Source organism: Zootoca vivipara, chromosome 17, assembly GCF_963506605.1.
Source record: "Zootoca vivipara chromosome 17, rZooViv1.1, whole genome shotgun sequence".
Taxonomy (NCBI): domain Eukaryota; kingdom Metazoa; phylum Chordata; class Lepidosauria; order Squamata; family Lacertidae; genus Zootoca; species Zootoca vivipara.
Genome location: NC_083292.1, coordinates 19,350,356 through 19,377,270, shown reverse-complemented (window position 1 = coordinate 19,377,270; position 26,915 = coordinate 19,350,356). Strand labels below are relative to the sequence as shown.

At 46.0% G+C, this 26,915-nt stretch overlaps 2 protein-coding genes across 7 annotated transcripts in view; one reads left to right on the top strand and one right to left on the bottom strand.

Annotated features, from left to right (window-relative positions):
• The window catches only part of MTMR3 (myotubularin related protein 3), a 312,417-nt gene that overhangs the window by 67,849 nt on the left and 217,653 nt on the right, over positions 1-26,915 (bottom strand). The gene's annotated exons all lie outside the window — the stretch shown is intronic.
• On the top strand, positions 688-26,903 carry ASCC2 (activating signal cointegrator 1 complex subunit 2). Of its 6 annotated transcripts, none has more exons than XM_035098348.2 (19): positions 688-790; positions 3,291-3,386; positions 5,203-5,364; positions 6,826-6,996; positions 9,245-9,374; positions 10,022-10,089; positions 11,217-11,327; positions 12,458-12,570; positions 13,411-13,485; positions 14,257-14,364; positions 15,139-15,207; positions 15,561-15,635; positions 16,023-16,191; positions 16,806-17,020; positions 18,075-18,194; positions 20,564-20,788; positions 21,119-21,227; positions 21,780-21,859; positions 24,041-26,903. In XM_035098348.2, exons 2-19 carry the CDS (start codon positions 3,306-3,308, stop codon positions 24,210-24,212), a joined length of 2,253 nt encoding a protein of 750 aa, XP_034954239.2. In that variant the 5' UTR covers positions 688-790; positions 3,291-3,305; the 3' UTR covers positions 24,213-26,903. The 6 variants fall into 6 exon arrangements, with proteins under 6 accessions (XP_034954239.2, XP_034954241.2, XP_034954238.2 ...); XM_035098350.2 differs by having other exon boundaries at positions 3,287-3,386; positions 21,783-21,859; XM_035098347.2 differs by having other exon boundaries at positions 3,287-3,386.

Below are 26,915 nucleotides of genomic sequence, written 5' to 3'. Positions count from 1 at the left end.
GCCGCCACCGAGAAGGCCCTCTGGCTGATTCCCTGGTTCCCAGCATGGAAGAGCTACAAATATTCTTGGTGGCAAAGAGTATAGTTTCCGGGGGGGTGGGTGTTATGCCATTGTGGTGTAGTGGTTAAGAGCGGTAGACTCGTAATCTGGGAAGCCGGGTTCGCGTCTCTGCTCCTCCACATGCAGCTGCTGGGTGACCTTGGGCTAGTCTAGAAGAGAAGAAGAAGAAGAGTTTGGATTTGATATCCCGCTTTATCACTACCCGAAGGGAAAGGAGAATGTTAGCCGCTTTGAGACTCCTTCGGGTAGTGATAAAGCGGGATATCAAATCCAAACTCTTCTTCTTCTTCTCTTCTTCCAAAACTTTAATGGAGTTTTAGTCAGAGCCACAAATTTCAACACCATGGAGCATCTGAGTAACCAATTTTCTGATAAACATTAATATAGAAATGTAAATAAGTGTGGGCATACTGAAAACTGTTGAATTGAACTTAACTCTGCTTTCAATGGGTCTACACTTAAGTATGACTAAATCCTGATCCAACCCTTTATCACCTGCAAAAACTGCAAACAGAACCATAGCTTCTACCCTGCTGAGGAGCGTACCGGTAATATGCCGATAAGAACTGCTACGTTTGTTATCTCGGTGGACCTTCCTCCGAACCGGAAGCGCTTCTTCGACCCCGGAAGGACTAGGCCGGCAGGGAAAACCGGGTGGGAGACTATTATTTGAGCCTTGTCGTAAAGAAACGAAAGCGGCCGGGAAAGCAGGAGGGCGTCCGGGCCTCGGGTCAGTGGTTGACTGCGGGGTGCTCTGAGGGAAGGAGGGGAATGAACCGAAAGGAGCGGGGCAGGCGCGCGCGCGAGCCGGAGGAATGGCCGTTATGACGTTACACGGCCGGCGTGGCAGCTGGTGGGGGAGGGGGTTGGTGGCCAGTGACGTCGTGGCACTCGGGGTTCGTTAGTGGGTGGCTGGGCAGCGTGGAGCCCCGAGTTCGAATTCCCCCCAATCAGCTATGATGTCGTCACCGGAAGACCGTATATTTAAAGTTCACCCTTTACATTATTTTAAAGTTATGTTTTGTTAAACCCTTGGCTTCCTTCCTCCAAGGAGCTCAAGGTAGCGTGTCCGGCTCCCTCCCTCCTCCCCATCCTCTCAACAACCTTGTGAGGGAGGTTAGGCAGAGGGGCTGGAGTGGGTTCGAAAACCCCTTTCAGCATAATGATAATAAGAATAATAAATAAATAAATAAATAAATAAATAAATTATTACTTATACCCCATCCATCTGGCTGGTTTCCCCAGCCACTCTGGGCGACTCCCAACAGAATATTAATAATAAAAATAATAAAAAGCAATAATGAATCAAACATTAAAAACTTCCCTAAACAGGGCTGCCTTCAGATGTCTTCTAAAAGTCAGATACCTGTAGTTGTTTATTTCCTTGATATCTGATGGGAGGGCGCCCCACAGGGCGGGTGCCACTACTGAGAAGGCCCTCTCCCTGGTTCCCAGCAACCTCACTTCTCGCAGTGAGGGAACTGCCAGAAGGCCCTTGGAGCTGGAGCTCCGTGTCCAGGCTGAACGATGGGGGTGGAGACGCTCCTTCAGCAGTGATGTTGGTGCTGGGTGACTTTGCTTATTTACATTATTTTTTAAAAAAAATAGTTGTGTTTTATTAAGGCAATGCTCAAGGCGATATACTGTACCTGGTTCTCCCCCATCCATCCTCTCAGCAACCCTGTGAGGTAGGTCCGGTTGAGAGGAAGTGGCCAGATTTTCCCCCTTCAGCAATTGGGTGACTTCATTTTATACACACCCACATTTACAGTATTAATATTAATATTTATATACATTTATTCTATTTTGCATCCCAACCTTCCTCGAAGAAGCTCAAAGCAGTGTCCGTCCTTCCCTCCCTCCACCCCCCCATCCTCTCAAAACACCTTGTAATTAGGCTGGGCGGCAGTGACAGCATTGACTTTGTCACTGGGTGACATAATCTTGTTTTTTTATTATTTAAAAAATTATTTATTTTTATATTATTTTAAAAGCATCATTATATTTAAATCCAAAGAGTTCAGGGTGGCATACTTGGATTTCTCTCCCCCCTCCCCCCCATTCCACTCCACTCCCCATTTTATCCTCTCATCAACGCTGTGAGGTAGGTTATGCTGAGAGGTAGGGACTGGCCCAAGGTCACCCAGTCAATTTCCTGGCCAAGTGGGGATTTGAACCCTGGCCTCCCAGGTCCTAGTCCAACACCCTAACCACCTCGCTGCAACCAGCTCCTTCCCAGCTTAACCTCCCACACAAGGTTGTTGTGATATAAAACTGGGAGGAGTACACTGCCATGAGCTCCTTGAAATGGGGAAGGGGGGATATATATGTAACAAACAAACAAACAAATAATTGAAAGGTGGGTAAGGGTACAGTGGTTATATGCTCAGAGATTTCATCTTTCCTCCTTGCAGGGAAGCATTAAAAAAGTGAGCCATACCGTTTTGGTTCTTACTCTTTTCTCTCCTCTGCTGCATCACAGTGCTGACTCATGTTATGGTTGTTGTCTACTAAGACCCCTAGATCCTTTTCACATGTATTACTGTACTCACCTCCTCCTGTTGTGTTTTGAAATGACATCAGATCTGCATAGAGTAGAGAGATCATCAAGTGTGATATACCTCTGATTAACAGCTCAAGCATCTTAGAAATATACCATGAGCTCTTATAGTTATCTCCCAACTGCATTCCAGAGAACCCCAATAACGCTAGTAATAGGAAACAAGCTTGGCTAGATGACAGTATAGGAACAGAGGAGGCTGTCGTATACTGAGCCAGACCATTGATCCATCCATTTCAGTATTGCCTCCACTGACTGGCAGTGGCTCTCCATGATTTCAGACAGGTCTCTCCCAGCTCTACCTGGAGATGCTGGGGACCAGACCTGGGACCTTCTGCATACAAGGCATAAACTCTAACCATTTAGCTAGACCACAGGATATTTGTATTGCTCTGTACACCTTAAAATTCCCTCACTCCCTGGTGCCTATTCATAAAGCGATGACCAATATCTCTAAATTATGCTTAGCTCTCTGGGCCTCGTGCAGGAAGCCCACAGATACTTTTCCACCTGAGTTGCACATCAGCTCCTCTGTTTGTGTAAAAAACATAGCTGATGTCTAGGTGTGGCTGCTTTTCTAGGATCAACCTGTCTTGCTTGTTGCTGGTTGTGCATTCTTGAAACAGTTCCTGATGCAACCTGTGCCTATGTGCTTATGTTTTAAAGGCAGAGATAACACGGCAGTATGCCAGCATTGCCACTGGATGAGCTCCAGTTTACAGAGAAAGATTCACTGACTGGAAAGATGAAAACTTTACCCGCCCTGGTAAGCGGAGGAGTGCTTTTGTTTTTTTGCAGTTCAGAAGCCTGACCCATTCTCTTCTTATTTTTGTTAATGCATAGAATAAAATTAGCTAAGGGGTGAAAATGCAGTATATGACTCCTTTAACTTGGGGTGGGGAACCTTCCTGAGCATTTTTGACTCCAACTTCCATTATCCCCCAGGCATAGCTGCCAAGTTTTCCCTTTTCTCGCGAGGAAGCCTATTCAGCATAAGGGAAAATCCCTTTAAAAAAGGGATAACTTGGCAGCTATGCCCCCAGGCAGCATGACCAATAGTCAGGGATGGTAGAAGCTGCAGCCCAGCAACGTCTAGAGGGCCTCTCTGGGTCTACACTGGCTGGTTGCAGGTTTCTATGTATTGGTCCTATGCTCTTGAAGGTTTCAGACAGGACACTTTCTTAGCATTACTTGGAAACTCTGAGGATCGAACCTGGGGCTTTCTGCATGCAAAACAGTAGCTCTACCACTAAGCTGTTTTACTGTTCTAAAAAGACAATTGGTCCAAAAGCAAATCAAGCACAATAACAAAAGAGAGAATTCCCTTCCTCTTATTGCCTGGCATTCCTGGTTATAACTGGAAACCTAGTGATCTCGCATCTGCCCACTGAACTGTAGGTTTCCTGCACTAAAAACAGAAACTGCCATAAAAATAGCTGAAATTAGCAAGCTGTGTAAATTATGCAAATATACAGGATTTATTTTGTCTCATGCATTCTGTCATTGTTTCTATTTTGCATAATTTATCCTCCTCTTCATTATGGGGAAAAGCCAGTTGCTGTTTGGGGCACCACAGCCCCACCCCTACCCACCAGAAATCTCATTTGGCCACCTCTCTGGCTTGCAATTTTTTTCTCGCTCTGCAACTCCAGGAAGGTCTTCTCAAACTTTTCCCAGCGAGCTCTCTAGAAACCAGTTTCATCAAAAACCACAGTAGGACACTAAAAATGGAAGAACTAAAGCAAAACCTAAACCACATGGAGAAAAATAAATGGATATGTGCTTTTCCTATGAGTAGCACTGAATCCACAATTCCCCCTTCCAGCTCCCTTGAAAAGCTGTCACCTGTGCACAGTCATAGTAGAGACTACTCCATTAGGGCAAATAGGGCACTCCAACATGTCTGCCTCCACCTGCCTGCTTTCTCACTTACTGCCTGTCAGCTTCTTCCTCCTTAGTCTCAGTGTTGCCCTCATGGAGCTCAGTAGGGAGCAGGAGGATGGAGACAAAACTAGAATTGGTTGGCTCTGCCTCTCATTGGTTTGGCTCCATCTACTGATTGACCCCATGCCTTCTGCCATACCAGTCCCAATGGACACTGGGCACCCCTGGAATACGGATTTTCCATTTTCATACTATGTTGTGGCTGTTAGTGCAGGATCCTGGCACATCTTCAACACATCCAAAGGGTGCTCTCCATCCAGCTTCTGCTATTTTAGTTTTGAAAACACGGGAGCACGAGGAAGGTGCCAGCTCTTATCTTAACTGGAGCCAGGCAGTGTCTGTTGTGACTTCTGCAGGATTCTAAAAGTGTCATTTGCAAAAGAAGGAGTTCTCCCCAAACCGCCACTCAGCCGGCCCCTTGCGATGAAAGAGAAATGGGAGCAGCCAGCAAGCCAAAGGCAGCAACAAATGAGGGGGCTGGATTTCTGCTAAACCACAGGCCAAGTTTCTGACAAATAGGAGAATTATCCCTGGTGTGCCCAGGTTCTTGAGATAGCTCAGAAAGTCAACACCGAGGACTTCTGTTTAGTCTTTGACCTGCTGACATCCCGTGGCATTTCCCATCCCCCTCTCTGCAGCATCCTGAAAAGAAAACAGAGCGGTCTTTTGTGCTGTATAAGCCCCCACCGAAAGCCAGAGGCGACCGTGCCCTGCTGGAGGAGTTCTGGGAGAGAGCCAAGTTTGTTGCAGATGACCTGGACTGGCTTTTGACTCTGCCTCATGACAAATTCTGGTGCCAGGTATCATTACTTTTGTAAAGGAAGAAAGAAGCATGTGTAGGTGTGTTGGTGGTGATGATAAAAGTATAAGTCTTCCTTCTACACTGGGGTGGTGAACCTTTTTTCATGCTGGAGGCTGCATTTCCCTTCTGGGTGACCTTCTGGGGGCCATGCGCTAGGGATGGGTGGGGCCAGAGGCAAAAGCGGGTGAGACAAAAGGTATGAATCGTTCCTTTCTGTAGTAGGCTACTGTAAGTTTCAGCCACGAAGAAGTCAGGCATTTCTACACCCCCAGTCGTACACACATCTCTCGATCCGGGCAAACGAGAGACATTAACTGTGTTCAAGGACACATATTGGTCAAGTGAAAGCAGTCAAGGAGGGGGCAGGGCAGGGGTATTTCATCCCTAGCCCTCAGGTTCACCCGTACTCACAACTCTTAAAGCCCTACCCTTTTTTCTTTCATTTGAGCACTCCTGCACCTGCTGTCCCCTGTTTCCCCGAAAATAAGACATACCCATAAAATAAGCCGTAGCAGGATTTCTACGCATTTCCGCAATATAAGCCACACCCCGAAAATAAGACATGGACGCGGCGCCTCCCGGCAACAGCTCGCTGCCCTCAGCCATTCCGCACGCGTGGAGCCCTTCCCGCTGGAATAAGACACCCCCTGAAAATAAGCCGTAGTGTGTCTTCTTGAGGAAAAATAAATATAAGACAGTGTCTTATTTTCGGGGAAACACAGTAGAAGCATCAGTAAGGAGCTCATAGGGGAGGGGTGAGGAGCCTTTGGCCATCCAGGTCCTGTTGCACTCCCAACTCTCATCAACCCCAGCATTGCAGGCAGGCAGGAATGATGGGAGTTTGTGGTCCAACAGCAATTGAGGGGTGGGCTTCCCCATTTCTGCTGCTAGAAATAAGGGGAAAAAATGCAACATGCAGTTTTGATAGTTGAGGCTGAGAGTTATGGGCACACCTTTTGTGTTTTTCTTAGGAGTACCTTGAGTCTCTGGTGTTATTGAATAGAGAGTAAAAAGATAGTATTCAGGATCATATTTTATTCAAGCTGTGACATTTTATTTACCAGATTCTTTTATTTATTAAATAAATAGCTTGAGATTTTGATATGTGAATCAATAGGCTTAACCAGCCAGTTAAAGGCAATTAAAATGGTCAGTGGTCCTATTTATGAAGCATGTTTGACTCTGTAAATGAGTATTATAAAATCTGTCAAGGGGGTGAGGCCAGGCCTCTGCATTACACTCAAGATAAATGTGTGGTGTAATGAAACTTTGAAAGTGTCCCGTCCCCTCCAAGTGTCCTGGAATCTTTGCTTTTTCGGCACATCTTTCATCTTAAAATGTTTTGCTCACTTGTTGATTCAATGTGCAATAGACTGACATAAGTTCCTGTGGTAATCTGCTGTCCCGCTAGGCAGCCAGATTTCTTTTTCCCATGAGGCCTTTTGTTTCCTTGTGGCAGGTGATATTTGATGAGACGCTCCAGAAATGCCTGGATTCATACCTGCGCCACGCCCCTCGCAAGTTTGACACAGTGGCGGACTTGCCTCCAGAGGTGAATGACCTCCAGAGATGCCTCCATCGGAACGTTTTCCTAACCTTCCTCCGCATGTCCACTCACAAGGAGTCCAAAGTAAATAATTTCTTTACTCAGCCTGCTTTTGAGATGCGCGTACATGTTTTTGTGTGTGGAAAAATAGCAGGTTTCTGTTTGTCTTTCCTAATGGCTTTCCCTTCATAGCCTCTACCTGGAGATTCATATATATATATAATTCAAGCGCCATTCCCTAGTCATTAATGAATAGAAGCACAGTTACGCTCCAATATGTTCAAATGGTTTTTGGGAAATGTTAAATGTATTTGTTTAGGTATATAGCCCATTCTGTCCTGAAGGCCAAGGTAGGAAAAGAACATTTTCTTCTTTCCTTTCACCTTCACAAATAACATGTGTGGTGCCTTTTCAGCCAAAGAGGAGCCCAGTTTGAACCTAGGTCCTGATCCAATATTCTGTCAGCTGTTTCCTCTGGGGGCCCCTATGTACATAAATTGTCTTGCCACCAGGGAGGTTCAATTAGTTGGAACCTTCAAAGAGATGTTGTTCCATGGAGGTTATTTATTTCAGGGGGAGAAAACCTTTATCGTCCCCAGGGCCGCATTTCCTTCTGGGGAACCTTCTGAGGGCCACATGCCAGTGGCAGGCAGGGCCAGAGGCAAAAGTAGGCGGAGCAATGAATGTCAAGCTTAATGTTTCATAGTAGGCTGGTTTCAACACACACACACCCCTCTCTGTCCTGTATGCAGGCGAGCAAGAAGTTTGATCAGAGTTTCAGGACATGGTCCTGCCAGGCAAAAATACTCATGGTGCAGTGCAGTGCAGTGCAGTGCAGTGCAGTGCAGTGCAAAGCAAAGCAAAGCAAAGCAAAGCAAAGCAAAGCAAAGCAAAGCAAAGCACTGAGGGGGGTGGCCTGGGGAGAGGAGGTGTGGCCTGGGGGGACTTCTGCGGGCCAGATAGGGAAGTCTCCATGCCTGAGGCTCCCTGCCCTTAATTACCTCAACTCTTTTCAAGTTAATCTTCATAGAAGTAACTTCAATACATCCTGTAAGAAATAAGGCAAAACTGGCCGCTCCTATTGGTTCTCTCTGCAAGAACACCATTGGCTCTCTCTTTCCCTTTTTTAGATGGATTGTATCCAATGCTCAAAGTAGACCAGCTGAAATTAATGGACCTAAGTGAGCCATGTTGATTGATTTTGGTGGGTCTACTCTGAGTAGAGCTAACATTGGAAACAAGCCACTGTTCTTAACTTTTAAAAGCACAGGTGTCTAATGTGTGGCCATCTAGATGTTGCTGGAATACAACCCCCATCTCTGACCATTGGCCATGCTGGCTGGGGGTGATGGGAGCTGTAGTCCAGCAACATCTGAAATGCCATAGGTTAACCACTTCTCTCAACAACCAGGTACTTCTCACATATGACCCTCTTTGTTCACTAAGGTCATTGGAGGAACCTCTTTGCTGTGAATCCTTCCACTTTTCTGGAGTTAGATTCAGGACCATGTGCCCCCACCTCATCCACTGATGGGTTTTTCAACTGGTTTCTGGCAGTCAAGCAAGAGGCATCCCTGGTCTTGTGTTGGGCTTCAGAGGCACTTGAAAAGCTGTATACCTCCTTCTGAGTGCCTCCAAAGCTCAGCTGAAACTTGCGGATGCCTGGTTGGATTGATGTAGCCAAGGAATACATTCTTCTCAGTAGTGGTACCAATGCTATGAAAATCAAACCCCGGGGAAATGCTCATAGGTCCTGCTCTGTCACTGTCCTTAGGCATATTATGTGGATGTTTGCAGCTACAGAGGGGTGGCTGGCTGCTTGTGTGCAATTTTATCCTGTTTTACAGTGTTTGTGGCTTTAAGATGTGTTGATTTAGGGAGATGAATTTTAATCTGTGCTCATTGATCATGGTGCTATGTTTTTGTCATGCTGTGAGCTGCCCTGGAGGTTCTTTGGGGGCATGTGGTAAATGCCTATAGGTACTTAAAAGCTACTCTGTGGAGCCTTTTAGCCCTAAATATACACTGGTCAAAGGATGCTCTGTAAAGGCAGCAAAATCCAGAGCACTTTTAGATCTCTCCAGGCCAGCCCCTAAATCAAGGGCTTGTGCTCTTCCTTCTGACTATAAAGACTGGCTTGTCCTTTGTCCTCTTAAACTTTTACATCACAGAGTGAAGCGCAATTACGCACACATGTGCATCATCCCTCCCCAACCCCCTCAGGGTGCTTGCAGTATGTGCTGCCCCTTCATATCTGTCATGATGACAAAGGGCATTTTGCTAGTTATCCATAAGCATCTTTCAATATCTTTCTCTTCCCACCCCCTTTTAGGATCACTTCATCACGCCATCTGTTTTTGGAGAGATCCTTTACAATAACTTCTTGTTTGATATCCCCAAAATCCTGGATCTGTGTGTGCTCTTTGGAAAAGGCAACGGTCCTCTGCTCCATAAGATGATTGGTTAGTGAGGGAATGGGTGTGTGTGTATGTGAAGTGATGGGTTTGTTGGGGGACGGCACCCTCTAAAAATCAGGATTTAAATCAAATCTGCCACTTTCCTCAGTCCAATTGGCTTAACTAATTGTAGGAGTAAAGTGTCTGTTTCTTTATTTACTGTTTAATATTACTTTCACTTTGGTCAAGTCAGGCTCCATTATTTCTTTACTAGCAAACAGAAAACCAGCATTCAGCTGCAATAGTTTTTAAAAGAGGTGCTGTTCCAAAATGGCCCATTGCTAAGGGACATTAAAGCTTTAATGCAGGGTTGAGAAACCTTGAGCCTGGAGTCTAGATATGGCCCTCCAAGCCTTTGCTTGGTATTTACTGGTCCTGATTTACACCCTCCCTCTGTGTTTTTGCCTGGCTGGAGTGTGTCCTTGAACTCTGATAATGCCTCTTCCTTGCCTGGGTGGAAAATAGAGAGGGATGTGTAAACCATAATTTGGCTTAATGCAACATTCAAACCAGGCCAATATGAGTTACGAGGATGCATGGAGATCTCCTAATTAAGTGTGAAGCCTTTTATGGTGTTGGATATTTTAACCTGCCTGAAACCAATCTTTTTCTCTTTCCTTCCTTCTTTCCTCCCTCTCCACCCCACCCCTCAGAAAACATCTTTACTCAGCAGCCAAGCTATTTCAGTGACTTGGATGAAACCGTGCCTACAGTTCTTCAGGTTGTAACTTCTTGTTGGGCTTATTTGAGGAGCTCTGTTCCCCAGTTGTGGGGAAACAAATGTTGTTGGACTCCAGTTCCCATCAGCCCCCAGCCAGTATATCCAGTGTGACTGACACACACACACACACACACACACACACACACACACACACACACACACACCGGAAAATTGGCCTGAAGGAAATGTGAACTGAAAGCTGAAAAAAATGCTCCCTGGCACCCCTTTATAAGGAAGGGAGTTCTTTCCTTGGAGAGCAGACCTATAAAGTCCCATGTGGCTTGGGCCCAGGTGACTTGAAAAATCCTACGAACCTGCCCAGGTGCTATGATCCTTAGCTCAGCACCTTCTTTTGGTCCCATCAACACCAGAACACGATTGTTGGTGACCCAAGAGAGAGCCTTTTCTGTGGCTGCTCTCTTTCCCAAGAGGGGTTAGACTGGCTTCCTCTTTGTTATCCTTCAGCCAGCAGCCCAATATCTTCCTGTTCAGACAGGCCTTTGATAACTAAGATTCTGGGCTGCTGTCAGGGCAAACTGGATTTTCATTGCTGGTTCTAAATGTGTTCCAATGTGTTTTAATCATTGTTTGTAACTAGTTTTATATACAGTGGTGCCTCGCTTAACGAATGCCCTGCTTAACGAAATTTCCGCTTAACGAAAGGATTTTTCAAGCAGAGGTTGCCTCGCTAGACGAATTCGTTTTTCAAAAAATTCATCTAGTGAATCGCGGTTTCCCATAGGAAAACATTGCATTGTTCCTATGGGCAACCCCCCCCCCAAAAAATCAATGCATTCCTATGGGATTCACTAGACGAATTTTTCGTTATAAGAAAAGACCCGTGGAACGAATTAAGTTCGTCTAGCGAGGCACCACTGTAATTACCTTGTATTATATAATGTTTTTAAATATTGGAAGCTGCCATGAATCCCAGCTTGGGATAAATGTGGAATATAAATACATTAAATTATTATTATTATTTAAAATATTATAATATTATTTATTATTTATTTATTATTAATAACAACAACAAAACAGCTACAATAACCTTGGTCAGATGATGACCATCAATAAAAGGCAAAATGCACCCAGTTGTATTCTGCTTATGGACCCTTTGTGCCTTCTAGGTACTCAGCAGCATTCTGCATACATGTGGCTTGCAGTGTGAAGGGGCTTCATCCACACCACAGAAGCTGGAGGAAAGAATCCGATTGACTCCTGGGGATATTCCTCTGCAGGTGGGGTGGGGCAGGTATTTCCTGGGACCAATGTACTTCCTCCAAACCTGGCCTCAGCTTTAATCTTCACCACAGATACTTTCTCTCTCCCCACCCCCTCGCAACAGATTATGTCTCATTCTGCACATGGTTGCTGGTAACACATTCCCTTCCCTGTCCTGTGACTGGGTGAGGCAGCTTTTCCTCATCACATGAATTTTGCTGTGCTTTGCTGTACACTTTTTTCTGTATTGATATTTTATGTGTTCAGTTTTGAAATCTCACTGAACACTTCCTTCCTTTGTATTCTTTGATAAACAGAATCATGGGCGAAACAAAATAAAAAAAATCCTTCCAGTAACACCTTAGAGACCAACTAAGTTTGTCATTGGTATGAGCTTTTGTGTGCATGCACACTTCTTCAGAATCATGGGCATCTGCAATAATTTTTCTAGGGGGCAAAGGAAAACACTGATTTGGGGAGATGGGGTGGTGGGGTAAGCAGGCTAGTTTCTCATGAAAAATGAGGAGAATATACTGCCTGTAAATTTGATTTCATCTGGTTCTGCAAATGCTAGAAGATTGTGTGTGTGTGTGTTTATATGACAGCTGGGAATTGTGGATCAGGGCTGCATAGACACCATATATTTAAAGGACAAGACTTCCCCCAAAGAATCTTGAGGAGGAGCTCCGCCCCTCATTTGCTATCCTGATCACTCACTTGCATGGAATTTTATGTGCTTAAATGTTCTCCAGATGTTTTGGATGACAACTCCCGGCAGCCACAGCATGGCTACGCTTGTGGGAGTTGGTCTAAAATGTTATGAGGGCATCAGGCAGGAAAAAGCCGGCTTAAAATTTAAATCTGATGTAAAGAATCGTCGGTTTGCTGTCCTTAATGCTACCGCTTGTGGTGGGCCTAATAATGGAGCTGTACGCTTTAGGACTTCCCTGGCTCAGATTCTGAGGTGCTATGTTATGCCAACTCTGAGGAGGAAGTGAACCCAGAGACTGGGGCAGGGAGGGGGAGGGGAGGAATCTAGGGCAGGGAATTGCTTTGCTTGGCAGCTTACTTTTAAAAGAAAAACTAAATTGTGCTTTAAAATCTGTGTTGTTTTATAATGATAGACCTTCCTTTCTTTTCCTCCTAGGAGCTGAAGGATATTGTACTGTACCTGTGTGATACTTGCATCACCCTCTGGGCCTTTCTGGATGTCTTTCCTTTGGCTTGCCAGACATTCCAAAAGCATGACTTCTGCTACAGGTATATTAGTAGGCTGCCTCTGTGTGAGTGAGTGAGTGAGTGAGTGCGCGCGCACATGTGTGTGCTGGCGTGCATGAACTTCAATTCCACTAGATATGTGTTGTTGGATTCCAACTCTTATCATCCCCAGCCAGTTTAGCCTTTGGTCAGGGATGATGGGAGATGTAGTCCAACTACACTGGGATCACACCAGGTTGAAGAACACTGCCCCAGAAAAGATTACAGCTGAGAGAGCATCCATTATTATCATCCTCTTCATCATTATCTATATTTATTTATTATCTTTATCATTATTTAAATTTGCACGGCACTTTTCAAAGCAGCTTAAAAACAAAATATACAAATCATTACAAATACTAAATCATTTCAAAACATAACACAGCAATCTAACCCGGTTTGATTCTGTTATATTATTTTAAGGACGTCATAAAACAAGCATTGAAACAGATCAGTTAATGACAGATACAATAAACATCCCAAGGCGATCACTCATCAAGAATAATAGAACCAGCAACTGCTGTGTGGCAGTACCTATACCAAATGGTATGAACGCTAAAAAGCATTTCCTAGAGTTTCTTACTAAAAAAACAAATGTGTCAGAGCAGCTTACCATTTTCCGAAAAAGGCATACAGTACCAGATTTAAAATAGCATCTGTGGAGCACCATGTGATTATACCTACTCTAGACAGAGCTATGACCCCGCACAGCTTCCTCTGTATTATCAATATTAGAATGTTGTACACATAGCCTTCCTTGATTTGATTTCTCTCTATATATATATATACTGTATAGTATATATCTCAATCACAATTAGGTGTGTTTCACTTTTTTCAAAAAAGGCTTGCTGCATTTTATGAGCTGGTGATACCTGAGCTGGAGGCTGCTATTAAGAAGAGGCAACGTGAGGACAGCAGGTATGTTTCCTGTGGAGGTGACCATTCCCCTCTGAAATAAGTGCAGCTGTCCCCTCCAGGCACAAGCCCTGCAATATATATGCCCAGTTTGCTCCTGCAGTGCACCTGAAGTTCCACCATCCTTTAAGGGCAGGTGGTGGGAAAACGTTTGGGCTCCACGGCCCCAGATCCTGATCAGGATCAGCCTTGCGGGGCTGCCCACCTGACAGTTGCCTGACATCACAATGACAGCAAGTGCAAAGTGCAGCTACAACAAAGGCTCTCTCACCCCGTTTTAGTTGTGGGTTCCTGCTAATTTCAGGATGGAGGTTTTATGGAATCCTGCTGAACTGAGCAGGATTTAACCCCTACTCATTTAGTAACTCATCCTGCTCAGTTGCATTGTTCCTGTTCCCTGCTGCAATTGATTGGGCTGGAGGGAGAGCCAGTAAGGTATAATGGTTAGAGCAGCTTTCTCCAACCTGTTGCCATTTCAGATGTTGTTGGATTTCAGGTTGCATCATGGGAGGGAAGGTCCATTGAGCTAGGAGAAATTCTAGCCTGGACTTTCACCAGCGGGACTGGTTAGTTAAATCTAGCCTTTGTACTTAATCATGGCTTTAAGTGAAGTTTTAATGTTATTTAGTGTTTTATTGAATGTATATACCCCACTTTGGAACCTTGCGATGAAGAGTGGGTTGAAGAAAATAATAGTAATAACAACTACCACTACAACTTCCTTTTGCTTCTGTGTCAGAAATTCTCTCTCGCCTCTCCCCTCCCCACCATCAGCTTGTTGTCAGATTTGTGGAAGAGGCTGTCTCATTCTCGGAAGAAGATGGTGGAAGTTTTCCATATGATCATAAACCAGTTGTGCCTTCAGCCCATTTTGGAAAGCAGGTATGTACTTGTTGCGGGCATAGATTCCATTCAGTGGGTTGCCCTTACACATATACACACTCATATTTATGACACCAGGAAAGAAACCTTAGAAACAGATAATGATTACAGATGTTGGGGAACGAATCTAGGACCTTCTGCATGCAAAGCAGATGCTCTCTCACTCAGCTGTGGCCCTTCCCCTGTCACAGGAAGCTGCCTTATGTCAAGCCAAACCATTGGTCCATCTAGCTCAGCATCTGACAGCAACTGTCCACATTCCAAGTGCTACTTGATGGTGCTGGGATTGAACCTGGGACTTTCTGCATGGAAAGCTGGTGGTCTACTGCTGAGCGACGGCCCTTCAGTGTACTAAGTCAGACCATTAGTCCACCCAGCTCAGTATTGCCTGCACTAACTGGTAGTGGCTTTCTTAGACTATTTTCTTAGACTACCTGGAGATTAAGGGGAACCTGGAACCTTCTGCATGCATATGATATGCTCTACCACTAAGCTACAGCTCTCCAGGATTTGGAGCAGAGCAGTATCTTTCCCAATCACCTGCCACTTGAACCTTTTAACTTGAGATGTCAGAACTGTATTTGGGAGCCCTGAATGTACAGGGTGTGCTCTGCCACTGAGCTCTAGCTCCTTTCCTAGGAACGTGGGCTTGTCTGGGAACTGAACCCAGGACCTCTTGCTCCCAACTCCAAAGATCAGGCCCCTGGACGAACAAGCTGCACCTGAGCCTATACGGGTTCCTTGCTTGTTGTTAACATTATCCTCTTGTTTCAGCTGTGATAATATCCAGCCTTACATAGAAGACTTCCTGCAGATCTTCACCTCAGTGCTTCAAGAGAGGAGGTGAGAGTCTTGGCTGGGTGTTGGAGGTCCTTTACAACCTCTGGAATGTATTCTGTCAATGCAGCCTGGCCTACAGCAGCCATCAGCCCCAGTCAGTACAGCCATGCTGCAAACCTGCTTTGTCCGGCAACAACAGTGGGCCTAGAGAAAGTGTGTGCATGTGTGTACAGTGGAGCAACTGACTTGAAAGAGATACATCTTTTTCACCTAGGTTTTGGTGGCTCATTGCACTTTTAAAAAACCTCCCTAGCCATTGAAACTGTTTGGCAGTCCATTTTGCGTGTAAATTTCACAAGGCAGGGATTTTTGCTGGGAAGTTCTCCCTTGTAATTGTGCAGTGTTTATGTTTGCAGGTTTCTCCGTGACTATGATGAACTCTTTCCTGTAGCAGATGATGTGAGCCTCCTCCAGCAAGCCTCCTCAACCCTGTATCCTTTTCTACTGGCATGTCTGGGGAACTTCCTTCACCAACCTGATGCCCTCTAGATGTTTTGGACTTGCCTTGCTGGAGCTGATGGGAGTTGTAGTCCAAATCCTATGGCGGGCACCACATTGGGGAAGACTGGCTTGCATCCTCCAAAACATTGCTCCTCCTCAAGGTTTAATGAATGCAGGCATTCACCACAATTCAGGCTTGGAATCAGTAACAATAAGGAACAAGGGTGCTTCTGAGAATGTGCAGGTTATCGTTCCCCGAATGCATGACAATCCACAACCTACCCCTGCACATCTGCCCTGAATGCCCGGGCTTATAGTTACATTGTGTGTGATTTACATCAGATTCATGTGTGTGGTGCCTTAATGCTGTTGGGCAGAGATGAGACCAGGACAGCTTACATCCTGCAAGGAGTGGACAGTGCCTGGGAGGGAGTGGACAGGAGGAAAAAAACAGCCCACGACTTGGCCCTGCCGGAAACCATGGCTCCGGTGATGCCCAGTAATACAGAGGGGCTAGAGACACTCAGGGAGGAAAACCACACAGAGGTGAGTCTTCAGGGCATGTTGCTAGCTTTGACTTGCTGTGAACTGGGGAACAAGGTTGTCGGGGAGCTACCTACGTTAGCCATGGAGCCTGTATATCTGTGGGATGGGGACCCTGTGTCCCATCCCCCAAATGCTGCTGGACTTCAATCATTCCTGACCATTGTCAGGTAGAAAGTGGGGGGGGGGAGGTGACTGGTGGTGCCCACTGGTAGGCAGAATCAACTAATTTTAGTTTTATCTGACCTCCCTCTTGAGTTCTACAAGGGCAGTACTGAGACTAAGATTACAGGTCGTGCCACTCCCTGGGATGATTGTAAGGAGTGTTCTGAACAAAGTGCGCCCTGCTGCTCCTGAGAGATTCATCCTCCGTTCCATGTTTGCCTCTTTCATATGGAAACTGCTTTGAGCCTGCAGTGAATTTAGATAATGGGGAAAAGTGAGAGGGTTGGGAGGGGGGCTGAATTTGATTTATGCATATTTGGCACAAAAACTTGATGATAACCTGATGGCAACCACCCCCCACCCTGCCCCCGGCTGTGGTTCTGCACACCCAGCTACCTTCAGCATTGTGACTCTTCTGGGGTAACGCTCCCTGTTGCCTTTGATGTGACTAGTACGCTGGAGCAGCCGCGGCCCCTGTGTGCAAGGTCTCTGGGGTGGAGCTGGATTCCCTGATCTCCCAAGTGAAGGACCTGCTCCCTGATCTTGGAGAAGGCTTTGTCCTGGCCTGCTTGGAGGAGTACAACTACAGCGTAGAGCAGGTGATCAACAACGTTCTGGAGGACAAGCTGGTGGCAGCCTTGGAGAAGCTGGACCGAGCAATGCCCAGGTAGATCTGGGTGGGGGAGTTGCTTCTCTTACCCACTTGGAGCCCCTGCAGACTGCCATGTTTGTTTGTTTTTGTTTTTGTTTGTTTGTTGTGAATTTTGTTTTCATGGCATGTTGTGGACACAATAATAGTGCATCAGTGGTGGGTTTAACCTGGACCATCCACACATTATTTTTCTTTGTTTCTAGTTTCAAGGATGCTTTTACTCTGATTTTTACCTTATTGTGGAAAGAACCATTCTTTTAAACCAGGCATTTGACTAGGAATAAAAAAGTGGCAGTGGTGCTATTTTTTATTTTATTTTATTTTACGGTATTTATTTTATTGAATTTATATACCACCCTACACCCGGAGGTCTCAGGGCAGTTCACAGAAAAGATCACAATATATAAAATAAAAACAATAACCCAATAACATATTTATATATTATCTATAAATATGTATATTTATAATCAGTGTATTAGTGTAGGCCAGGCATCCCCAAGCTTCGGCCCTCCAGATGTTTTGGACTACAATTCCCATATTCCCCGACCACTGGTCCTGTTAGCTAGGGATCATGGGAGTTGTAGGCCAAAACATCTGGAGGGCCGCAGTTTGGGGATGCCGGGTGTATGACTTTGATTGAAATTCCCTTAAATCAGCTACAGCATATGTCTGCTGTGCATGTCTACTCAAAAGCATGCCCTGTTGAGTTTGGATGGTGCAGGTCTCAGATTAGTGGGCATAGAATTGCATTTCCAGAGCCACAGGCTGCTGCTTGGTTTTGTGAGGAATTTTTAAAGATTGTTCTTCTGAAGAGAGTGGTGTAGTGGTTGGAATGCTGAATTAAGAACTGCGTCCCCAGGGTTCAAATAGCCACATAGCCATGTTAAAGCTCATTGGTTGACCATGGGCCATCTGCTCTTTCAGCTTAAGCTCTCCTACAGGGTTGTTGTACAGATAAAATGGGGAGAGGAAGAACCATCTACGTCACCTTTAGCTCTTGAAGGAAAAGTGGGATATAAACGCAATAATAAATAAAATAAATTGGGAGTGTTTCATCTTTTTCTGTCAGGTCAGTGAAGCCAGACCCAACACCTCTCCTCACTTCCCGATGCAACGTTTTCCAGAATGATGAGTTTGATGTTTTCAGCCAGGACTCTCTGGATCTCTCCCGGGTGCAGAAAGGCAAGCGGTGAGTTGCCTGGAGCCTGGACAACCTTTTCAGGCTGTGTCTGATCAATGGCTGTCAAGTTAGGAAGCAATATTACTGGTAAAGATAAAAGACCCTACACCAGGAGTAGACCTCTAGGTGTTGCTGAAAACAACTCCAATTAGCCTTAGCAAGCATGGCCAATAGCCAGAGATGATGGGAGTTGTGGTTCAGCAACATTTGGAGGGCCAAAGCTTTCCTGTACCTGCCCTGCGTAATTTCTATGGGTTGGGATTGGTGGATCTGTTTTTTTAGCCATCGGTGTTGGGCATTGTTCTTTTTTCATAGTGCTCTGGTTTTTAACATCCTCGGCGCAGGAAGGTTCCGTCCCTTCCCCTCTCCTCCTACCATGGGTAGGAAGGAATCTGGAAAGCGCCATTTTTCAGAGAGCAGAGGTTGACTTCTGGAGTGTTATCATGAGTGCTGGCTGTTGTAAGCGGTATTTTTAAAAACAAAATCTGTTTTTCGCCATTGTTTAGAGTGGTGCAGCTCCTTTTCACAACCCCTGTTACGTTTCTAATCCCCGCCTCCCAATTGTTATAATGCCAGAATACCACCTGAATCAGTCTTCACCAACCTGCTGGCCTCCAGGTGCTATGGACTACAACTCCCATATGCCCCAACCAGCAAAGTCTGCCCACCTGCTGCTCTCAAGGCACTCTGATAATTTTTTAAAAATCGCTTTGCTGTTTTAAGATTAAGACCACATTTGCACCATACATTTAAAGTACTGTGATCCCACTTTAAATGGTCATGGCTTCCCTCCAAAAGTTATAGGAGTTGTAGTTTGTTGAGGGTCTTGAGAGTTCTTAGGAAGAGACCCCTATCCCCTTCCTTGGAGCTACACTCTTCAAACCGCTCTAGGAATTGTAGCTCCCTCTAGCTGTTTCCTGATTTAAGGAAAGCCAAGGGTGGAGCCTTGGAGGGGACTTCCCCTCTGCTTCTGTGCTTCCAAGGAAGCCTTTCATTAAGTCGACACTGGGATGCCTCAAGCAGCTGGTTGTTCCAGTTGCACTTGCTCCTGAGACGTGATCTTCCATCCATGGTATGAGAGGAATGCTGCACGGAAAAGCCCAGACGTGAATACCTTGTATATCCCCGGGAGCAAAGTAATAACAATAAATTGCTGGATTGGCAGTTAGGAAGCAGATTTTGACATTGTTCCTTGGTAAGGCTTACTGAAGCATAGGGGGTGTGGCACTGATCAAAAGTGTAGGTTGCTGGTGGGAGTTCCAGGCTTAGCATCTGCAGGATCAGGGCCCAGCACGACAGCCCCAGGCAGTATCACCTGAAGATGTCTGCAGAAAGGACAAGTCCAAAATGTCACTTGCTTGGCTGGGATCTCAAAACCAAAGTGCCATTCCAAAGGGAGTGGGGAGCCAGCCAGCCAGGGAAATGGGATAGGCCAGAGACAAGGGAAGGAGAAGGTGTCATGCTCAAGAATAAGGAGCGGTCACATAGGAGGCCACTGACTCAGACCCCTCGGTTCATCTAGTGTAGTGTTTCAGACACAGAGTCTTTCCCAACCCTACCTGGAGATGCCATTGGGGATTGAACCTGTGACCTTCGTCAAAGCAGATGCCCTACCACTGAGCTACAGCGCTTCCACATTACAATGACAATGTGGTTATATAATATAGACATTGTTCAATTCATGGAGTATATAAATGGCTAAACATCAGACCATTTAGTGGCCTAGCAGGAAAATAGGGAGCTGCCTTATATTGGGTCAGACTGTTAGTTCATTTCACTCAGTATTGTCTATATACTGACTGGCAGCTGCTGTCCCCTAAACCCTACCTGGAGATGCCAAGAATTGAACCTTTGACCTTTTGCCATGTGTTCTGCCACTGTATAACAGCGAATACCTCCCTACAATGAGGTAAGATTCTAGTCCTCATGGTTCCAAATTAAAGGCTGATTTAAATAGGAACTTTGTGTATCTTATACGGAGCCAGGCCATTGGTACAAGTTGAGTATTGCCCACACTTGACTGGCAGTGGCTCTCTGGGTTTTTGAGCAGGGGGCAGAGCTCCTGTAGATGCTGGGGATTGAATCTGAGACTTTTTCCATGCGAAGCCGATTCTCTGCCAGTGAGCTACAGCCTTTCCTTAAGACTTGGGAAGCTCTCTAATGCCCAGTCATGCCACTGGTTCATCTAGTTGTGTGCACTGACTGCTAGTGGTGTTCTGGGATTTAGAGGAGTCTTTATCAGCCCTATCTTGGAAACTTCTGAAGCAAATGTTCCACTACTGACCTATGGCCATTCCCGAGGGGCTTCTGTGTGAAACAGGATTCTGGACCGGATCAGCCTTTGTTCTGATCTGGCTGGGCTTTCCTTGTGTTCCCAGGATTGACAAAGCCACAACCAAAAGTCTGGTGAATGACAAGCGCCTTGTGAATGAGCAGAGGGAGCGCTACAGCCAGTACTCTGTGATAGTGGAGGAGGTCCCAGAGCAGAGCGGAGCAGGTCTTTCCTACCCGGATGACTATGAGGACGAATACGATGACACCTATGATGGCAACCAGGTGGGAGCAAACGATGCCGACTCAGATGACGAGCTGATCAGCAGGAGGTGAGTTAAGAGGCCTTTCTGAATGGAGCCTGCCATAATCATTTGTGTAGTGCAGCAAGTGTGATTTGAAGGGCACTCACTCCCTCTCCCTCCATTCTCAGCTAGGTCCCATGTTTTTCCACAGTCAGGACGCATTCACACCATGCAACTAAAGCCCTGTGATGCCACTTTAAACAGTCATGGCTTCTCCAAAAGAATTCTGGGAGCTATAGTTTTTTTAAGGGTTAGGAGAGACCCCTCTTCCCCTCTCAAAGCTACAATTCCCAGAGTACTTTGAAAAGCAATCCCTCTCCTTGAAACGTCTCATCCATTCATTTCTCCCTGCATTAGGCCGTTTACCATCCCTCAAGTTCTGAGACCAAAAGATCAGAAAGAAGAGGACGAGGAAGATGACAATGAAGAGGAGTTGGCGGCAGCTGATGAAAAGGGGGCTGCAAAGGTGATTGTTGCAGGGCAGCTCTGAAGGAAGGGTTGTGAGGCAAACCCTTGCAGTGCTGTTCTCCGGGAAGATGGCTCTTTTGGGACAGGCCAGGGAGGCCTCCAAGGTCCCTGTGGCTAAGTGGAGCTGATGTGCTTCAGCCAATGGAGATGTAATGATAACCACAGCCTGTGGGGCTGTACAGAGCAGCAGCAAGAAGATAGGTCCCTGCCCTGAGGAAGTTACAGTGCTGAAATTCAACACAGAGAAGACAGTGGAGGGAGGGGAAGTAAGATGGAGGGGAGGGTAGATAGGGGAAGTGCAAAGGGCCCCAAAGATCCATCTCCACAACAAAGTGCATACTGCCTTGTTGAGGACTAGCCCCTTTTCTGCGGGGATGAGGGAGGTGGGGCCCCTCCCCTTCATCCACACTGCAGATGCTGCTGGGCTGTGATTCCCATCAGCCTCAGCCAGCCTAGCCCAACATTGGATTTAGTTCAACAGCACTTGGAAGGCCCACCAGCATTTTGAACTGGAAATGAACTGGGGCTCCATTCTTTCCTTCATGTGCAGCAGGACCACTTTGTGCAGGACCCAGCTGTGCTGCGGGAGAGAGCTGAAGCCCGGCGGATGACTTTCCTCGCCAGGAAAGGGTAAGATGCAACTCCCCTTCTGTGGCTCCTGGTCTTTCTACCACATATGGAACGACAGCCCTCAAAACAGGGGACACCTTCAAACAGAGGGCCACATCTGACAACCATTCACAACAAACAGCTGATCTAGCTGCCGCTGCCATATCCGTGAGACTTGAAATTCCTCTGTGCCATATTAAAAGGGGTGTTATGTTGGCTGCCTTTCAATCCTCTGCTATGAAAACCAGTTTCATGAACAAGGTTGCGTACTCTTGTTAGAAGATCAGCAAATTCACATTTGAGTTCTTCCAAGAATTCTTGGTTGCAAGCCATCTAGGCCCAGTGACTTGCTGTGTGCTGTATCCAGCTGAGTTGCTCAGCTGACAGGAAAGCTTCCATCAGATGAATGGGGTGGGGAAAACTTTTGGGTGATTGCCCCTCCTCATTTTAGTCCTCCACATCCCCTTAAATCCACTCCAAAGGGTTGGAGGACTTTCTCCAGCAGATATTTTTTAAGTGGGAGTGTCAGCTGACCATCACTAATCTTATGGGGATGTTTTTAATGTTTGATGTCTTATTATGCTTTTATATCTGTTGGAAGCTGCCCAGAGTGGCTGGGGCAACCCAAGTCAGCTGGACGGGGTATTTTTTTATTGTTGTTGTTGTACCTCATTCCAGCTGCTTCCCTGATTAGTTTCTAACTTATCTAGCATTTAAATGCATTTTATTTCAATGTCTTTTCTCACTGTCAATTCCTCTTTTCCCACCCACCTTTTTTTTTAACCCTGAGCCTCCTACTTCTTCACAAACCACATATTTAACTATGTGGTTAAACTCGCTTCGACAGGAGGCAGCGATCACTAACTTGGATGGCTTGAAAAGAGGATTGGATGGATTCATAGAGGATAGGGCTGTCACTGGCTACTAACCATGATAGCTATGTTCACCCTTAACTGTGAGAAGCAGTAATGCTTCAAATGAAAACCATGGCAGGAGGAGGAGTACTCTTGTGCTTGAATCCTGCTTGTAGGTTTTCTATAGAGACTGTGAGAACAGAAGGCTGGATTAGATGGACCATTGGTTTGATGCAGCAGCCTCTTCTTATGTTCCGGCCTTTTTGAAAGGATGTGACCCACCTTACTCTCTCCCATTTTCTTTTCACCAATTCCCTCATTTTTATTCTGCCCCCCCCCTCCTAGAAATATCACTGTTAATATGTTGGGCTTTCCATTCACATATGTGCTGAATTTGATAACTTTGTGAGCACAGTCGCAAACTACTGGTCAGAACCACTTGGATGAGGGTCCTGGGCGCCCTGCAAGATTAAATCAAGGGCTACTTCCATGACTAACTATCCTAAGGCACAATCATGTCTACAAATCATAACTGTGACCCCAGTATTATTGTGAGGGCACTTGAAGTGTCTTCCACTAACGCAAGATTTACTCCTTTTGTCCTGTCTTCAGATGTCTGAAGGAAATAAAAGAGGCAGTGTCAGAGTTTTGATTGGTGGGATGTAGAATAGTATATCTCTAGTGTTCTGTTACTTTGAGGGACTAATATTTAGAAGTATACCTGAGAGCCTTTGCAGTTTAGTGGCCAGAAAGTTAGATGAGGACCTGAGAGGCCTGCGTGCAAATCCCCACTCAGCCAGCCATGAACTTCACTCTGTGACCTTGAGCCAGTTGATGTTTCTTAGCCTAACCTAACTCACAGGGTTTGTGGGAGGACAAAATGGGGAAGGAGTGAGTCACGGATGCCGCCTCAAGCTCCTTCAAGGAAAGATGGGGTACAATGTATAATAATAAACAAGCACAGCAATCTTGGGAGGGGAAACCTGGGGGGGGGGGTGTTACCAGATGTTGGACTCCTGCCTCCATCTGCCCAGCATGACCAATGTTCAGCGATGATGGGAGATGTACAGCACATTCTGGAGGCCCACTGCTCCCCTGGCGGAATTTTAAAGACTTTTCGTTACTTGGACATTGCCACATTTGACATATAGAGCAGTATCACTTCTGAGACGGCTGTCCCTGTCTTTTCTACAGATTTTGCATTTCAGGATTACTGTGACCCTCTGGTGCTCAGACCCATTAAGTTTCTGTCGGCCTGAACTGCCTCCCCTCCCCACCCTTTTCTGACACTATTTGTGCCTATTTGGTGGAACTTAGCAATGAAACTTCTCTTCTTCCTCTTACACAGGCACAAGCCAGACAATTCAGGTGTCATTTTGGGCAGCGCCAAGGGACATGGCCAGAGCCGAGAGACAGTCCAGGAGCGCAGGAAGAAAGAAGCCAGCAAAGGGACCAGGGCTAATCATAATCGGCGTGCCATGGCAGACCGGAAGCGAAACAAAGGCATGATCCCTTCCTGAAGAGGTGGAGAAGGGGAAACTCTTCCTCTTGGAGGCTCACAGTGCAATGCCTTTATCCCAAGGGACAGTACTTTTCCATCCTTGCTTATGGAGAGCATCAGCATGTAACAACCAGCAACCCATTACAGAGAACTGCAACAGCTGTGCATTGTTATTTATAGGGGAATGCGACAAAGATATTTATGCATACACAATGGACCTTGCTGTGCAGGCAGTTCCTTGTGAACATTTGTCAGCACCAATAATAATATAGCAGCCTTGATGGATGAGATCAAGTTCCCAACTAGTCCACCATGTTTTCCACCAGCTCTTTTTTGCAAGCCCACAAGCAGGGTGTGAAAGTGAGGGGCTACTTGTGTTCTGCCTCTAGCCTCTGTTGTGCAGATGGGGTACTACTTCTGGGGGAGGGGTCGTAGCTCAGTGGTAGAGCAGCTGCTTTGCATGCAGGAGGTCTCAATCCTCAATATGCCTAGGTAGGGCTGGGAAAAGGCACCTGCCCGAAACCCTGGAGAGCTGCTGTCAGTCAGTGTAGACAATACTAAGCTAAACGGGCCAGTGATTTAACTCCATACAAGGCAACTTCCTATGTCCACCTGAATAGTGGGGCCAATGCCCTTTTCAAGAAATCTTGAGATTGTTGGCCATCACCTCCAACTTTTATTCCTAGCGAATTCCTCAGTTACGCATCAGGATTGTGTAAAGTACTTCATGCTTTCAATCCTGCATCATGTCAATTCTTTTCTCGCTGCCCAGACCAACCTAGCTCCAGCAAGCAAGATGGTGACCTCATGTATCTTCAGACCATGGTCTGGGCTATTATTGTTGTATAATGTTGTTATATTTGCAACCTCCTTCCGAAATGCTCAAAAACCGAGGATCAAAGGGCTGTCAGCAAGTTCAATGGGGAAAATTGAGAAACGCGCCTTGGAAGCTGTTCGACCGGAGGCGCGTTCAAAAATGGAAGCATTCACTTCTGGGTTTTCGGCATTCAGCTTTTGAAACGTTTGGCAGCCGAGACGTTTGAAAACTGAACTTTGACTGTACTTTGTGCTCTACAGTAGGCAAGTGTGAAATCTGTGTAGGCATCTCATGAGCCTAAATGGGGATGAAGATCTCTAGCAGCAGAGGCCTTACCGTACTTGCCACTTCCTGAAGACTCCCCAAAATGCTAAAGGCTGGGGAAAGAATTGGGAACAAAGGCATGCATTCAGTTTTCCTCCCTATCCCTCCAAAAGAGAAAGGGGGAACAGATGTTAGAATATGTACTTCCTGATATCACACACCCCGTCCCACTTTTGAACTTTGACTAGCCTCTCCACTTACCGGTACATTTTTTCACTAATAGGCTGATATAGTCACCCATCTCCCCCCCCCCCATTCTGTCAAATGTTTTATTCGATAATTGCAGCCAGTTCAAACTTCGGCAAGGTTGAGATTCCTGTCCATTAAATGTGTCTTGTGCTTACGCCCAGGCTGTGGGGCTCTCCTATTCTCCCAGCACACAGCTGTTCAAGTATCTGGCATCAATGTTATTTTGATACTGGGCATACAATAAATGTACCGGCCTCAGCTGGTCCATGAGAACCCCTGGGGCCTGCCCAGGTGGTGATGGGCTAGAATACACTTTGACACAGCTCTGAAAAGCATTGATGTGTCAAGTTGTGCACTGAAGTTTTCTCGTAAGGAACAAAAACTTCAGCCTGTCAGTTGGATGTTCTTTAGCAATGAACCTTACCTAATGTAATTCCACATGAAGTCTAGTGCCAAGATTTGAATCGGTGAAGTGCACCAGCTCAGCAGCAGGTGACCCCCCCGGAACAGACACTTGAAATCTGATAGGATGGCATTTTCAGTCAGTACTGCAGCATGGAAATCAGCCAAAAGGAAGGCAGCATAAGAGTTTTTGCTGATTTGGTCAGTTCCTGCATAATGGTTTTACCTTGTCTGCACTGATCATGAAGCGTCAGCAACTATTACAAGTTAGAAAGGGAAGAATTCTTTCCATTTGTCCAGCACTGTAGCAAATGCAGAGTTAAAAGACTTAAGAACAAAGGAATCTGGCTTATAGCAGGTTCAGGCCATTGGTCAATCTAGCTCAGTACAGTCTACATCTGGTGGGGGGAACCTGTGGCTCTCCAGCTGCTGCTGAACTTCCATAAGGTCCACCTAGCATAGCCAGTGGTCAGGGATGACGGGGGTTGTAGTCCAGCAACATGTGAGGGGGCCACAGGTTCTGCACCAATGGCCGTCTTCCAGAGTAAACCTGTGGTGGAGGGTGGTAGTGGAATGCTCTGCTTGAGTCTCGTCATCTTATAGAGCAGGAATTGTTCTAACCTGTGCCCCCTCCATAGGCTTAACTCCAACTGCCTTCATCCCCAGCCAGCATGGTCAATCAGTGGTCTGGAATGATGTGAGTTGTATTCCAACAACTTCTAGAGGATAACAGATTAACCAACCTGATGGAGGACAAGGTTGGCACCCTGAACAGAAAGCAGCCCCGTTCAGTGCGGATCTGCTTGAAGATTTTGCATCTCTCTATTTGAGGCTTTCCAAATAAGCGAGTATTTAGAAAGCAGACACTTAAACTAGCCTTAAGCCTATAAATGCCTGCAGATTTTTAGGTTAGAGCAGGCACAGAATAGCATGCTTTTCATGCATTTTTTTTAATTTATCCAAAAATAGAGAGCTAAAGTCCCACATTTC